Here is a 17,353-nt window from a genome sequence, read left to right on the forward strand (position 1 = left end):
GTGTGCGTGTGGTTACAGTATGTGTATGGGTCTGCACGATTGTGCATGTACACATACGTGCCTGTGCGTACATGTCTATATACCTTCACACTGCACAGTCTCGGTATCAAAAACAAGGCGTAGAAGATTTTATTGGATGCAGTAAGTGGTAGTCCTACTGAAACTGGTTCACCCCAGGTTGGTCTCATCCCTTCCATAGCATATACCTGGTTTACATGCCCTCCCTAGCCTAACCAGTCTTTCCATATATACACACTTGCACAGTTTTGCACACACCATCCCTGGGTTTGGGGGCTGAGGAGAGAAGGTATGCGAGAGACACAGAGAGAGGGGGTGAGGGAGGCGGAGAGAATACTGCAGATGCAGCTCTTTCTGTTTCTCAGTAATGGCTCCCTGAGCCTCTTGCCTCTCAGGGCTTTTATGTATGGCAGTCTTTACAGCACATGATGGGCGGGATGATCTTCTCAGACACAGTACAGACAGCGGGAGGGACCGGTCTGTCTTTCACTGTCACTGTATCTAACGTCCCTTGCCGTCTGTCTGCCTTTCATTGTCTAACTCGGTCTCTAACTTTCTTTCTCTTTCAGTTTGTCTCATTTCCTTTTGCTCTCGTGATGTGTCTTTCCATTTGTCTCTCACTTGATGCATCTCTCTGTGTCTCTCTCTCTCTCTCTCTCTCTCTCAAACTTTGTGTGCATCTCACTTTAGCTGCCCATATTTCAATGCACCCTATATTTATATATAGGTTGAATATATTTATATTTCCACCTACTTATGCTGTCTGTCTGTTTGTCTGTCTCTCTGTCTGTCTGTCACTTTTGCCGTTGTCTGTGTGATGGATTGTGTCCACTGTTATCTATTGGCATTTCTGTTTCACGCGTGCAAGCACACATTGTCTTGGAGTTTAAGGCTTTTACACTCTTCACATTTACTGCAACCATAAACTTTCCTATACTGCTTTCTTCCAGTGCAGTGGCACCGGAGTCCACCGTTTGTTTTCTTTGCTTGTGTACGTCTCTGTTTATGTGTGTACATAACTCTTCAGTGGCTTGAATCAGCAAAATTTAAGGCCGTAGTAAACCCAGTGCGGAGACCCATTGTTTTTGTCCTTCTGTTTCAGGCTATGACTTCTGTGCAGAGGGACTAATTTGTGGGGAAAACTCTGAGTGCAAAAACCGGAATACCAAAGCAGAGTGCGAATGCAAGGCTGGCTACGCCTCCATCCATGGGGATTCCACTTACTGTGAAGGTAGGGAGCAAGTTCCTTCCAACTCAGGCTGAACTGGCACTCATTTGTTTGACTCATAATACTGACTGCTCCATCTGTTTTGAAAACCACGCAACTAGCAATGTGTGAAAGCTTCTTTTGTCACTTTTTAGGAGGAATTAGGAACCTTTTTTAGGCCCCCAGGCACGGAGCGAGACTTGAATATTCAGTGACGCATGATTATTTTGTATGAGCATTACGATAAAGCAGGATTATTCTTTAAGGCTAGGTATGAGTATATGGTTTGGTTCCGAGGTGCTGTAGACGTCAGCAGACTTGAGTTTGCTGCTAGATGTTATCATGGCGACTTACATGAAAGGGGTGCTGAGGCCCAGGGCACATGTGAGTTAGCCAATGGCCTTGTTTGATTAACCCAGACCTGAGGCGATTCTTAAAAATGTTTTCTACATCCTAACAGTTTAAAAAAAAAAAAAAAAAAAAATCAAGATTTTTCAAAAATAGCAGATCTACAAGCTCATAGCGCGGCACTCGGTGCCGCGCTATGAGCTTGTATATCTGCTATTTTTGAATAGCCAAAGAAATCTAAAGTGACACAGATGCGTTCCAGGTCTTAACGGGTTGAGCTATGGATTGGGCTCAGGATTTCATTGTTGGCATCCTCAGTCCACCGAACACGCCACAGCATTTCACAACTGTCTTGTTTGCCTCTGTTTGGTCTACACGGTAAAGATTTTCCACTCCGTATCATTGATACATTAATGAGATGGATAGAATTGGTGAACCGTGGCTACGTGTTGCTCTGGCAATTTGGGGTTGGTCCCTACTGGCAGCTCAAACCTTCGACGCTAAACACATTAGCGTAACATCCAATATGAGTATATGGGAGGTTAGGACATGACTTTGTTTGAAACTCTGCAAATGAATTTGGCTTAAGCCTGATTTCTACTTAGTTGTAGAATTATACACACTGAGGTCGTGGGTTGCTGATATGCCAGTAGATGTTCTCTTCAGAAAATACATTTCAGCATGAACACAAAAATTGCTGCTGTGCTCGCTGTGGGTGGGAGGGAGCCATCATCAAATGTAACCAAACGTTCCCGTGTAATTGTATCAAAGAGTAATGGTTAAAGAGGAGCAGTGCTGTGCAAGTTCACACTTGACAAAATAAAAGCTAGCTCAGAGTTCCATTCACACAGATTACAATGTTGTTCACATTCAGTTCACAGTTTTGAACTGTGAACTCAGTTCACGGTCACAAAAAATGGACTAGTTGACATTAATTTCTTCCACCTTTTAAAATATGCTGCTTCGAGCTATTGTTTTCCATTAGAATCTCCCCTAACCCATCCACCCACTGCCCACTTCCCAAACTAAACGAATAACCAACCCGATCGCCAGAGGAAACGTTCTCATTGAACGTTTTTCAGCGTTTCTCAAAATCCGTGCATAGACTACTGGAAAACCACAAATTCCGTGCATAGCCGCCTCGCATCTCCCCCATTGTGACTAAACCATTTCGGAGCCGCGCAGTCTCAAGGGAATTGTCGCTTTGAGAAGGACCACCGAGCGCGCTAAAGCGCGCGAGTTGCCGTCCTGAACATAGCGACATTCCCTTGAGCCTACTCAGCGGCGTTTGAGTTACGTACCGATAGGCACAGAATCGTAAATTTTGTTGTGGGGACTGCTCTACTTCCTGGTTTTTCCGGGTTGCGACTGGTTACGCCCACCGTGGGACTCCCCGTACATATGCACGGAATTTGGGGGTTTCTAGGCGACTATGCACGGAATGACGTGCACAAATCCGTGCAATGTATACTAATTCTCTGGCGATCAGGCTGGAATAACTGTATACTATACTGGAATCACAGACAGAGATTACTTCTAAAAGCCAAGAAAAACCAAAGTCATTTTGCCATTTAAACAGTGAAGTTATACTGTTGAGGCAATGGAAATGTTATTTAGCCTGAACCAAATTATGCAGTAGTTCAAAAACATAAAATAGATTCATATGCTTCCAAGCGAGTTGGTATAGTTTCCACCACTGGTTTCATTACAGCCGCTAGCTGAAGCATCTGATATGACTTCAGTTCTGCAGAGCACACAATTAAAGTGAAATAAAATAATGGGGAAAAATGAATGAATATACAGATTTTGAGATTCAATCTGGCTAGTGTTTTTATTCACCAACTTAAAACAGTCTTGCGGGAGTTACAAATGCTCATGTTCATTGGTTGAACAGGGAGAGGTTCAGTTCACTGTTCACCAAAAACATGAGCACATTCAATGAATACACCCTTTTAGCGCATTCATGCGCAACACTGAAGACGAGGTTATTTACTTGTTGAAAGTGGCAGATTGAGTTCTAGACCACTGCTTCTCAACGTCTAGTCCGGGGCCCACCAGGGGTCCAAATGGACCCTTAACGGGTCTGTAATTCAGACCGTATACAAATGGATCAATTTGTATCTTTGGGACACAAATCAGCACTGTAAAATCATCAGTGTTAATTTAACTCTGAGAGTGTACATCTGGAACCTTACAGGTCCATTTGACCCCCTGGTGGTCTCCGAACCCGACGTTGAGAACCAGTATTCTAGAAAAAAGAGCACAGCTCCAGAAGCTCGTCTTTGAACTAATGACAAAATGTCATGGGGCCCCTCTGGCCAACTTGAATCAACCTTAAGTGACCCTTATTGGATTGAGCCCCAGCTACTTTGACTGATTATAAAATCTGCTTCGATATGCGGGGCCTTTTTGGTTCAGCCTCTAAAATTCAGGGTCAGGTTCTGGAACAGTGGTATAGGCTATCAGTCGGCCCAATTTTCTAGAGGGCCCTTGACCTTTGGGCCCCTGTGCCTGGGCCGGACAGGCCCGTTGAGCGATCCAGCTCTGACTAGCGGCAGGTCGCCATAGTGCTACAGTATGAGAATGCACAGCAAGTGATACATTTCACACAGCCCAACAGAGATGGAGGGATACGACTGTTTTGCCGCGCAGATTTATTCTGTCTACTTCTATTTTCTCTTCTGGTTCAAGTCAATTGATGAACAGTGTGGATTTGTTTTCCCTGCGTGGGACATGTGACTCACTGCAAGGCACAGACCTAGACACTCAACAGTAGTGAAATAAATAAAATGAAGGCAGACAAATTTATTTGAAACAATGGAATGAACTTTCGATGTCTCTCTCTCTCTCTCTCTCTCTCTCTCTCTCTCTCTCTCTCTCTCTCTCTCTCTCTCTCCCCCTCCACATTTGTGTCCCTGGACCCTTTCTGCTTCTTTCTCTCTCAACGTCTACTTCTCCCACTCTGTTCAAAATTGCCTGTTTTACAAGGACAAGTCTAGCACATGTACATCCCTTCCAGGCACAGCCAATATAATGAGTAATACAACTATTATTTTTGCTGGAGTAATTGCTTATGAAAACAAAGAATGCCTCTGGGGTGGGTGTTTGCTTCCAATTTCTCTATAATTTGGATGAGACTAGAGTAAAGCATGTCATGTTTTGACATGGATTACGGGCTATTCCCACTTTGCATTTGTGTTGTTCAGTTGTCTCCTATTTATGACAGCGTTTGCAAGCTCGGCACAAACAAGGGAGGCGTAGGAATCAGACTTTTGATTTCATCTTTAGATTGATGCGAACAAATTGCAAGATAACGCATTGGATAATGTTTAAGATACGATAGGCCTGGGGATTAGTTTAAGGCTTAGTTAGTTTTGTTGTAATATATTGTGTGTATGATGCAACATTCGTGGCAACGGCCTGTTTTTGCTGTCTCTACAGAAGATTTAAGTGGAGAATTTGTTAATATTAATCTGCCCTAGCACTGGTGGAAAAGTGCTTAGATATGCAGAAGTCTTACACTTTTTGAATGACAGACACGCGCCCACACCTACACACACACACACACACACACACACACACACACACACACACACACACACACACACAGACACACACACACACACACACACACACACACACACACACACACACACACACAGTCCTCAGTCAGTGTATGTCTATGTGATCCCCACCCCAACCTGCCCACGGAGGCCCGTATGTCTATTTACTCCATTAAAGGCAGGTTAGTGAATATGTTTTGACATCCCTGTAGGTGTGTTGCATGAGATAAGCTCAGCTGGAGCCTTTTTCCCTTCCAGCGTCTGCTGCTGATGAGAAACTGGCTCCTCCTCCTCTGTAGGGTTGTGAGACACTTCCTAATCCTGGCAGGGACCTGGGAAGAAGGCAGTAGCTGCTATTGATTGGTCATGTCAACACTCAGCAATTCAAAGGCTTCTGACAGGGCTTACTGCCGGCCTGCTGGCTAAGCCCTGGCCAGCAGCCTAGGACGTGCGAATCAAGATAGACAAGACGTCAGCGGGTGCCCTCAAATGACGGTTATGTACTGATAAGACAGGAAGGGGGCATCAAACCTGCTTTTTTACATTGCGGTCTTCCTTATAGCTACCGGTACATCTTCTATTTCCATTCTCAGTACCTCTCTGCTTCATATTCATGCGGTGAAAAACCCAGTGGGTAATAGGAGAACTTGTATATATACCCAGAGCTACTCCCCGAGGCGCTTGCTTTAGGCTGAGCGGTCCTCCACCTTCAGACCGGCATGCAGTATTAGCTGGCCTAGAAATTGAATATCACCAGTATAATTGTCCTCTTGCGCACACTGTTGCCAGATTATGTGAGAGAAACAAGCAACCAGGTCTAGGAAAGCCAGCCCAAAAGAAGCGACTATGGGCCACATGTGCACTTTAACATATACATCAGCTATTTGAAAATAGCAGATCTACAAGCTCACAACGCGACGCGTTGTGAGCTTGTAGATCTGCTATTTTCAAATAAATTCTTGCGGGGAAATTATAATAAGCAGATCTGGCAACCCTGCTTGCGCATTGTTTCCCTCTCAGACAGATTCCCCAATAAAGTCTACATAAGTTTAGATTAGGTTATCCAATGGAGGGCTGTGTGTGGTGCTGCTATACCCGTCATTGGAAGAGGGCCACGATGAATGCAGGGTGATCATTTGTTCGTCACATACACATAACCTTATTGATTCATAGAAATGTGTATTTGATCAACAGTTTAATTGAATGAAGAGATTAACATCACTCTCGTCAACAACAACGAACTGCCCCAGCAAATGAAATGGGAGTCGTGATGAGATTCCCCGACAGTGTTGGGGAGGGAGTTGGCTGAGAACATGCATGGCAGACACTGCTGGCAGGTGTTGCCCTTGTTGGTACGCAGTGACTCTATGAAGGTCGCTGTTTTCCACTCTGTGTTTTTGGTACCTTTTCACTTGGATAAACTCCAGGTGCGTCCTCACCTGTGAATTGTACCACACCATCCACAGCGACCGTGTTTGGTGGCTGAGTTTCATCCATGGTTCACATGCTTGAGTCAGGGCAAATAAAGGCTTATTATGTGACAAAGACATTCAAACACACGTGCTGCCCTTCGGACTTTCTTTATGCTCACCAGTGAACCTCACCATGTGCTGTTGCTCATTTCAGCTCTGCCTCGATGCATTTTTTTGTTCTCATGTCTGTGCTAATAATAGGCATATCACAGGCTTATTATCCCAATCAAGTTGTTATCTTCTCAGCGGTGTTCACAGATTCCCTGGGCTCTTAAAGAACTACAGTAACCTCTCCTGGCTCCACAGGACACACACACACCCACACACACACACACACACGCACACACGCACACACGTGTGTGTTCATTGTTAGCACCGTTGCTGTTTTTTGTATTGTTGACAGCTTGTTTACGCTGGCCCTTGAAAATGTCTTGTACAAGCACACTGTGCAGAAACGAGAAAATAAAAATTGGCAAATAAAGCAAGTGCCACTGTTTTGTCACGTTAACCTGCTGTTGTCGAAAAGAGGTTGCATCACCCGGTAAGCAAACAACATAATTCCCCTGCTTGTCAGTGCAATGCAGCAATGCAGCAGGCGCCCCCTACTCCCATATGTCTCCTGGATACACAGGAGGCCCCTACAGTGGTGTTGATTCTCAGCACGAGACTAATGTAGAACAACATCTCTTTATAGTGCAAATGTTCCGCGTAGCGCATGTGTTTTAAGCTAAAATGGCCCATTTTCTTCCTGATGGACACCGAACAGGTCTCCTGCTTAGCGTGAAGCCTGTGTGCCTTTATGACCTCTCGAGTAACTCCTGTTTGCCAGTTCCCCTCTGCGAGCATCATGCTTTAGCCCCCTGTCTGCATTGCCTCGACTTATAGGAAATATCAATAAATCAAAAAGTTAATCGGGAGCACTTACCCCTGGCTGAGTATGTTATTTATACAGGATTGCAATTTATTTTTGGAACTGCGCGACCGGGAGGTTATTGCTATGCAAAGCCGCGGTGCTGTCATGCGGCCCCATGAGTCACCGAACACACAGTGGTTCCTGAGTTCCAGCTCTCTTTCTGTGACTTCTCGGTGGCCCCTGGGATACAATACTGCTTCATTGCTCACTCTCTCCTCATTCACTAACAGAAAGGGTGAATAGAAAATGGTTAACTGCATTGTCAGCCATCTGTGTATAAAACGGCCCCTCAAATTGTCTCGTGTGAAGGACCACCACATATAGACACTATTAGGACATGGACAAACAATAGAATATAATTGCCTGCACCTACTTTTTGTTGCTACTAGATACTGTATACTGTATGATGGAGGTTAGAAATGCATACATTCACTGTCTATTGTAGTTGGAAAGACAAATGCTCTCTTTCACTTCACCCTCTTCCATTTGCTCCCCGAATCCTGCTTCGGGCACCAACTGGTACATATTGTAGCAGCACATGGCAATCAGCAATACACACAATGCCATTTTAGCCCATTAAGACCTGAGGCGATTCTTTAAAAAAAATCTAAATCCTAACAGTTTTTGGAAAAAAATCTAAAAATATATTTTTCAAGATTTTTAGAAAATAGCAGATCTACAAGCTCATAGCGCGGCACTCGGTGCCGCGCTATGAGCTTGTAGATCTGCTATTTTTGAATAGCCAAAGAAATCTAAAGTGACACAGATGCGTTGTTAAGCAAAAACGCAAAACTAATTCTAAATTAAACATTATGTACATCAATCTAGCACATTTCCTTTCTACCCCACCCTTTTCTCAAACAGTATTGGAGGCTGCATCTTTCTGCAGTTTACATCCGGCAGACTCTTATTTATTTATTTTCTCTATCCCATCAAGAGTGGCCCGCTGTTTATTTCTCTGCCGTGGGTAATAAGATTAGGGCCCGCTGTGATGCGGACACATCAAACCTAACGGAGGCTATTTCTGTTTGTTCAGCCTGCTATCATTTAGCCCCGGAGCACCAGGGCTCCCGGGCCTGGGGATTGACTCTCTGATGTGTCCCCAGGCTAACAGGCTCCGGGGAGATACTTTATGAAGTCCATGATCTTCAGTCGCTCTCCGCTGACACCCTGGCAGATTTATTTTAGCCGTCTTCCCCCCCATCTCTCTGACTGTCTCTGTCTGTCTCTTTCTCTGTGCGTTTGTGTCTGTACCATCAGGCTCTCTCTCTCTCTCTCCCCCTTCTCTTTCTCTCCCTCTCTCTCTCTCTCTCACTGATTCTCTCCGTCTTTCGTGCCGGCTTGTTTTATGGCTAGCTTCCCTTCTTTTCTCTGTTAGAGTCTAAAGGACGTGCCACGGCTTTGACACTAAAGATGGCTTAGTTTTTTCTTTTTGGCTGGACCTAAACAGTGGGACCATTCCTTAAACAAAAATATATGTGTGTGACTGACTGACTGATTGACTGACTGACTGCTGATGTTAGCTGGTTGGCCTAACAATGAATTCTAACATCCAGGCTATGGGATGTAGTCTATCCTAATGCATTTGGTTTGCCGCCTTGGAATGTCAGCAGTGTTGTGGTGTAGTTTTTGCCACTCTGGAACAAGCTCCTTGACCTGCGTGTGAAATACTACTCAATGGATCAGGTGCAGCATGCAACCTAACCTATCTTAATAACATACCCTATCATTTGTTAATCACAGCATACATTTTATGACGATTACGTTGATAGACCCTTAATATACATCTTTCATCCATGGCTATTTATTGAGACAATGTCTATAAAGCAAAGTTCAGCCAATGGTATTGTTTACCCAATCTTACTATTGGTAATTAATTTCCAACTACTACACGTATTAAGACTGCACTGTTCAAAAAACCTCTTTGTATTTCTGATACGGTTGCATGTTGCATCTGATCCAGTTTTCATGCCAGACACTGGCAGTGACTTTATACACCAGAAAAGTATAAAACCAATATGTAGGCTATGTGGCGAAGCACATGTATGTGCATGTACAGCTGATCGTTGTATTTATTTGGCAGGTTGGAGGGCAACGATTCAAGACCCTGATGCTAGACAGGAGGGTTTGGAGGGCAGCGATTCAGGAGTTCCGACTTGATGTTTCTAGTGGAACACCCTGCACACGGTTCCTTGTCTACCGTGATTATGAATTAGTTGCATTTAAGTGTCGTTCTGTTCATGTATCTGCCTTTTGATACATGACAGCTCATCTACCAATGTAAGACACATCTTCTGAGGCTGTCAATATGCCTGCGCGCGTGCATGCATGCGTGAGACAGAGGTTTTTGGCAATATGTACTGTATATTGTGCAGTTTCTAGATTGTGGTTCGGCTGGAAATTGTTATTCCAAACTGGCAACACTGCTAATAACTCACCTTTTCTCATCATTTGATGCTGGGGCTGGTGCTACAGCGGCCATGGTCACGTTAGTACATATATCCCCGACCCTTGGATTAACTGGCAAGACCAAACCTCTGGGATACGATGAAAATCTCAACATCACTGACTGATGCAGTTACAGGAGCAAACTATGCCAAAGTTACGTTTCCAGTGTCGCCACTTGCAATACGTGTCCTCCATTGTTTCGTTCATGGTCCAGCCCTACAGTATACTAGGCTTTGGTTGCATGCTGAGTTATTTGCTGTCTTGCATCCCTCTGCCCTCCATCTGGAGTCTTTCGGCCCACAGGTTGAGGAAATGGCCTGCCGTGTGTACGTTCTTGTGATTTGGGTCACATTTGCTGTGATTTCCACAGCTGATAATGTGCTCCATATCTCAGGCACTGCTGACTGGTGAAATGGGGCTTAGGGAGTAATTTGCTAGGGATTCAGTCCTATCCCATCTTATCTCTGGCTGTAATTGTGGCTTACGGAGGTAACTGATATCGTGTTCTTGCCAGATGAGCCAAAATTAGTCGCCTGCATGGCCTTTGGCCGGGACAGACGAAGAGAGGGTTCAGATGCAGGTACACAGTTTAGACAGACACAGACAAGAGAGACATGACAGATCATAGACAAACACATAGGCAGACATACATGTCCCTGGGAGTGTGAGGCAGCAGGGGTGTGTGTCCACTGAGCATAGTGGGAGATAAATTAATCACGAGCGGCGTCTGCCTGCAGAGCTTCCACTGTATGAGTGTGTGTGTGCGCGAGCGCATGGTGCCGTGGTTGTCCTGTGGTCTACGATAAGCTCCGAAAAGACACCATGCTAACCTCCCCCGAGTGTGCAACAGCTGCCCCGATACTACCGTTAATCCGCCAACAAGACCGACTGCTGTTTACTTGCCTGGTCAAACAACCGTATCAACATCTAAAGAGAGAGAGGCACGGGCACAGAAAAAACATATTCCCCCAATAAGGGTTTTCAACGATGAGATAAACATTTATTGATCCAGGATAGGTACAGGTAAAATCAGTAGAGTCAAGAGCCACACCGACACGTATTCATCTCACGTCTGTAGCACTTTCGGCTCATCTCGCCCTCGTTTATGTTCTCAGAATGGCCATCAATGGGCGATAATGGCGCCGTGGGCCGAGAAGCATAGTGTGAAACAATGTGAATTATTGATCAGAAGTAATTGGGCTAATCCCCCCCCGTCTGTCCTCAGTCGGCCTGCCATGATGAGAGGGCTGCTGTCTCTCCTGTGCTGCTGGGAAGGAGGCTCCCGACTGAATTGGCTCTCACTCAGAGGCATTAAAGGGTAATTGGCTGTGTTTGTACTTCTCGCGAATCAATCAGTCTCTCTGTGAGATCCCTGCCTCAAACCTGTTAAAATCGGAATGTAATGGCAGGGAATGTTTCTGCTCTGTCTCGCTAGCCATCTTGGAAGAATTGGGGGGGGGGGGGGGGGGGGGGCTGGAGGCCAGACAGACAAACAGGATGTCGGGCAGACAAATGAAAGGACAGAGTGTTTGTTCTATCATGACGTGTGGCCAGCTGAACTCTGTCCATTTGTGCTGATACACGTCAAGAGGGAGTTTTTCTCCCTTTGTGGACAGAGGCAGTCTGTGGCTGAGCTTGGCTCCCCGGCCCCCGCGGCGCCTTTGCTCTTGTGAAGGTCAGCGGAGGATCTCTAATGAATTACAGTCACTTTGCAGACATTCTGTATCCTGTTGGTGCTTGGAGGGCTGTCCGTTTTCCATCTGTGTCACCTCTTGAACTCGCATTCTGGGCTCCATCAGTCTCTGTCCCCTGTGCCAGCCTGGTCACATGTACTCTACATACAGTACAAGTCTGTCTGCGTGTCTATTTCCAGTATATATCAATATCAGCGTATATATTTGCTTTCAACAAAGTCTTATGTCCGTCAGCTATCATGTACGATGACAATGTCTCAGTCCATTTGGAAGAAGGGTAAGTCATATTCTCAATATTTCATAGAAATTATCATGCAGTCTGACTGTAAGATCAAAAGCGGTGTTTCTCAACTCTAAAGTGGGTTGTGAGATATTCTCACAGTCTGAACAACTTGTCTAGGACAATGTTAGGTTATCTATAGAACCCTGGATTGTGACTTCACGGAGACGGGACAACTTGAATTGATAACTTAAACAAGTGATATCTTTACAAATTGGGGCTTTCCGTTAGTTGCCCAGAATCCAGCAGAAAATGTTCACAAAGAAATTGCAGCACAGTGCTGTTGACTTCTGTTGGCATTAGTGGGCGTGTGGAGCACAAACAACAGCGGCCAATGCTGGGTGACGTTGTTGATTCAGCCATGGCAGCGAATGCTGAGCTGCAGCTGCAATAATTGACTGTGTTTAGGTAACCACTTGAGGTGGAGATTAGAAAGTGAACGCAGTTTGGCCAAACTCGGTTGTAATATATAATATGTTTATGCTTTATTATAGGCATTTTTTAGGACTACTCCATATGAGATAATGTTAAGAATCAGAACCTGTTTATTAGCCAAGTATGTTCGCGTATGAATTATTTCACTTTGCTGAACATGTTTTTAAGTCAACGTTTCTGTCAGCCAGGACAAAACTATAACCTCCCTCATGTTTGTTTTAATATTCTGCAGTGTGCTATATGTGGCTGTTAGGTTTGACTGTCACAATGATGGCCAATGATTATTTCACAGTTGTCAGGAGACTAGATAATTAGACTTCAATTATCTCACTCAGATGCCAGAGAATTACTTTCCTCGGTTCATGGCGCTTATGATGCGACTTAAAATAAAAAAAAACAGGTGCAGTCTCTAACTTCGCCTACTGGCAGCATGCACAAAAAGTTTGGCAGTTCAGCAGTTTCTGAGATTAGTGCCGCCTCCTGGCCTTCCGGCCTGGTGGACATAATGACAATATTTATCCAAGCAAAAAGTACAATTAAAAAACACATTAAGACATACAGTACCGTAATATACACAGTGGCACAGTCACAGAAACACACATACACGTTGTCACAAAAGATAAGCCCTCAGCAGAGGGAGGGTGTTATTCATTCCATTTCACAAAGTGACTGATCTGAGAAGAAAGTGGTGATTAGTACTGTATATAGGGCTTCGGTAAGTGAATGCACAGCCAATAGTAAGATCGATGCATCGTTTCAATAATGCATGAATGACTCTATTCAAGAGAAAGAAATGATGGAAGGTGGCGAAAGCCAGCGTAACTTTTTTTTGTTGCTCTTTTTCTCCTCTGTTTGATCTCAGCCCATGCCTTTGTTGAGGGAATGATGACTCGCATTTTGTGCCAAGACCTACTATTATCATATGGTTGTCTGCTGCGCGGCGATTGATTTGTGATGTCTGAGCCTATGCCAGGTATTTCCCCCAGGGTAGTTAATTTCTGGTGGCCTGCGACGAGCAAGACAGGACAGGGATGGTTTACGAGCCCCGGTTCTGCACGGCGGCGGTACATTCACGCCATATTTAACCGCAGACAATTAAAGCCGTCGCTGACCTTTCATTGTGACTGGCAGTCATTCAAGGCTCCAAAGAGAAGCAGGACATATTGTGACATTGCGGTAAAGCAGGGCGGGATATATCGCCACTGTCGAGAGGACATGATTCAAATGCTACCACACACATACACACATTTTACCTGTGACATACAAGTGTATTATGAAATACTCCCACCATCTAAAGCACACAACTGGAGGAGTGTTCATGAGAGTGTGTAAACCTGGTTTATCTGAGACTTTCAATAATATACACTATTGTTTCACTGTAGATAGATGTTATATTGCTCGCACGCACGCACGCACGCACGCGTACATCAACAGCCTTGAGAGAGGTCAGTGTATGTGAGTGGATATGATTGTGGAGTCTGTGTTGTGAAGAAGGCTCTAGTAGCTCTCAAGAAGCTCTATATGCTGAACTGATAAGCAGGGGTGAAAGTGGCTTGAAGTTCTTGCCTTGAACTATACACAAACCTCCATCTCCTCATATATTTTTTCCTCATTCACGCATCCCTGAACATTCTTAATGCCTGGTATGGTGTTGAAATTACAAGCACACGATATCATGCATAGAAAATGGTTTTATTTAAATCAAATAGTGTGTGTAGAGTACCATAGAATAATGTCTTAAAGTTGACACAAAACTTCAGTATCAAAAATATAACTCAACGGTTACTTGTATAACAAAATTAAATCAATGGTACCACAGATTGCTAATCTTAAAGGTAGGGTAAGTGATATTTTTTGGTTAAAACAAAAAGTATTTTGTTAAAAGGTTAAAGCACTATATTCTGATAGTAATCATTGCTATAGAGTGTTTGTTCAGTAACAGGAGTCTCCCCGTCTCTCCAGCTATTTAATAAACAGAAAATACATTTTCCGGTAGGTGTCAAAATCTCAGCCAATCAGGAGAAAGTACCAATTTTTAAGCTTCATTTTTATAGTGTTCCAGTTCCAATTTTGCCTGCTCATTTCTCAGTATCATCACTTCCAATTTCACTTGTTTAATCTATATATCCTGATTGAGTTCTCTATCCTGATTGGATAAAATTGGAAATGAAACTGAAACGAAAATGCATTTTCTGTTTTATAAAGAGCTGGAGAGACAAGGAGACTCCTAATACTGAACAAACACTCTATAGCAATGAGTACTATCAGAATATAGAGCTATTTAACCCTTATTTTAACCAAAGAAAATCACTTACCCTACCTTTAACGCAAAACTTCAATATCAAACGACTTTTGTTTGAAATTAAATTAAATGGAAATTACAACTAAATAACATACATTAAGAGCATAAGGTAGAATGTTTCTTGCAATGTGCACATTAAAATGGAAGATCTTCTGGAGATAACTTAAAACATTGACTTTTTTTAATTAAAAGTAAATAAGAAAATAACAAAAATAAGTCCAAATGTCTCTTGCAATGTGCACACAGTTATCTTCTGAAGACTTTTCCCCATCAAAGCAAATACAATTAAAATAAGCACAAATTCAACACATTTGTGTGTGTATGGGGTAGAGAGAAGTGATGTGGAAAATGAGAACACTTAGTTTACTGTCATGCTTATTATGTTTACCCTTTGGTGCTGTTTTTTGGAAAACAAAAATATGTTGAGAATGGAAGCAGAACACTTAAAACATTTCCCTCAGAGGCCTAAAGTAGTTTTGTTGAAGAATGACATTCTTCAACAAAAGTTACCTTATTCATTTCCCCTCTCGTTTCTTTTCTTTTGTTTTCTTTCCAGAAAAGATGTGTGATTTGAACCAATCCGAACTAACTATCCCGATAATGTGTCAGTCTGTCAGCCAACCAGAAACATGTCTTGAACGTTGGTGGAATTTAATTTGTCGTAGAGTCCGCCTACTCTATCCGGTAATTTGAGCACACACATAGCCACGGACAAAGGCCGTTTCCGTATCCGCACTATACCTTTCCGGCCCACTTTCCCCCCTGCTGATAAGTGGATTTCATTGTTGTATAATATGTGAGAGAACGATTCTGGGTGTCCGCGCGTGCGTGCGTGCGCGCGCGCATACAATGAACATGAGGTTAAAGGCGCACTTGAGCGCTGGTAAAGTGGCTCCCCAGTCACTGCTGCTGGTGATCCATTGAAAACTTCAACCACTTTGGTGTGAATTGTCCTTTCTATTTTGAAATCATCTCCCCTCCTTATAGAGACACTTTTGCAGCTTCTAAAAGTACTATTATGCGTTACCTATGGCAACATCATGCCTGGGGTGGTCAGCCATATTGACCTGGACAGACAGACAGACAGACAGACAGACAGACAGACAGACAGACAGACAGACACAGACACACACACACTTAAATAAACTGGAATGGGAATACGGGCCTGCACTAGTCTATCTATACAGTACATTTCAGTTATCTCTGTATTTATGTATCTGTCCTTCAAATATCTCAAGAATCCCTTTCTTCCAATCCACTTCACACTTGCCGGCTGTATGGCTGAGGATCTAAGGAAGTGCAGTGCCAAGTGTGAAGTCAATTGGATGAGTGGTTCTCCAGAACCATCCAGCTCAGAGTGGGCACGTGTATCTCACAGACAGATAATCAGATTGACTTCACACTTGGCGGGTGTATTGCTGAGTCTTGGTGTTCTGTCCACGAAGCCCACTTTGAATGGGCACGCATTCCGAATGGCAGCCACGCCATACATATCCACTGTACTAGAACAAACAACACAATAAAAAACATAATTTATTCACCCACTGCCAGGGTTTTTAATCATTTTGTTTGTTTTTTAACATTGAAGTGAATGGATTTGAAAAAATAAAACATTTTATATCTCCTAATTCGTTGAGAATAACGACACAAATGTTATACTCAAAAATTAGAGAAACATTTTAGGAATTCAAAAACAAAATAAAAACAAATAATTAAAAGGGGAGAATTCTCCCCTTTGGCGGTAAACACCATTTACGACTGAAAAGGGAAAAATTATGTTTTTATGTGGACACGCCTCCAGTTCGTTAAGTATACCTGGTTCTCACCTTAGCACCTCCTCCACCACCTTAGCACCACCCACCTGTCCTAGTCCCTCCTCCTCTTCATGCCCACACCTCCTCCTCATAGGCACACCATGAGGTGTGCCTACCTGGTGTGCCTACCAGGTAGAAACTCAAAATAGTCAGAGAAGAAATAAAACACCATAACAACACCACCAGGGGGCTTAATGAAGTTCTATCAACCTCATAGACACATGAAAAATCACACCCTGTGTGAAGGAAGCGGTGCCTTTGGGGCGGGGCTTAACTCATTTCAGTTCGTCCCTATTGGTGGTTTGAGTCCACTTACCAAATTTGTACTTGGTAGCATGCTGCAAACTGGAATGATGGCTGTTTAAAGCCCAGCCAATGGGCAGACAGAGGGGGCGGGCCTTAAGTAATTACAGTTCGTCCCTATTGGTGGTTTTAGTCCATGTACAAAATTTGTACTCCGTAGCATGCTGCGAACTTGAGTTATGGCTGTTTAAAGGCCAGCCAATGGGAAGACAGAGGGGGCGGGGCTTCAGCAATTCATGCTCGTCCCTATTGGTGGTCTAAGTCCACATACCAAATGTGGACTTGGTGGCATGCTGCAAACTGGAGTTATAGCTGTTTAAAATCCCGTGCTCATCCCGTGCTCATACGGGCGGACGGACATAACTTACGCTGGGGGTCCCTGGACCCCTCTTTGATAACTTCATCAATTCATGCTCGTCCCTATTGGTGGTCTAAGTCCACATACCAAATGTGGACTTGGTGGCATGCTGCAAACTGGAGTTATAGCTGTTTAAAATCCCGTGCTCATCCCGTGCTCATACGGGCGGACGGACATAACATACGCGTGTGGCCAATG

General features: G+C 43.9%; 1 protein-coding gene across 1 annotated transcript in view; it reads left to right on the forward strand.

Annotated features, from left to right (window-relative positions):
* LOC311049653 (protein kinase C-binding protein NELL1-like) overlaps positions 1-17,353 on the forward strand; it is a 289,822-nt gene that overhangs the window by 122,619 nt on the left and 149,850 nt on the right. Inside the window, exon 12 of the mRNA XM_084063406.1 lies at positions 1,121-1,249. Coding sequence (XP_083919532.1) covers positions 1,121-1,249 — 129 coding nt within the window. The remainder of the gene's footprint in view (positions 1-1,120; positions 1,250-17,353) is intronic.

This window comes from Gymnoscopelus microlampas (genome assembly GCF_963454915.1).
Source record: "Gymnoscopelus microlampas genome assembly, chromosome: 1".
NCBI classification, from domain to species: domain Eukaryota; kingdom Metazoa; phylum Chordata; class Actinopteri; order Myctophiformes; family Myctophidae; genus Gymnoscopelus; species Gymnoscopelus microlampas.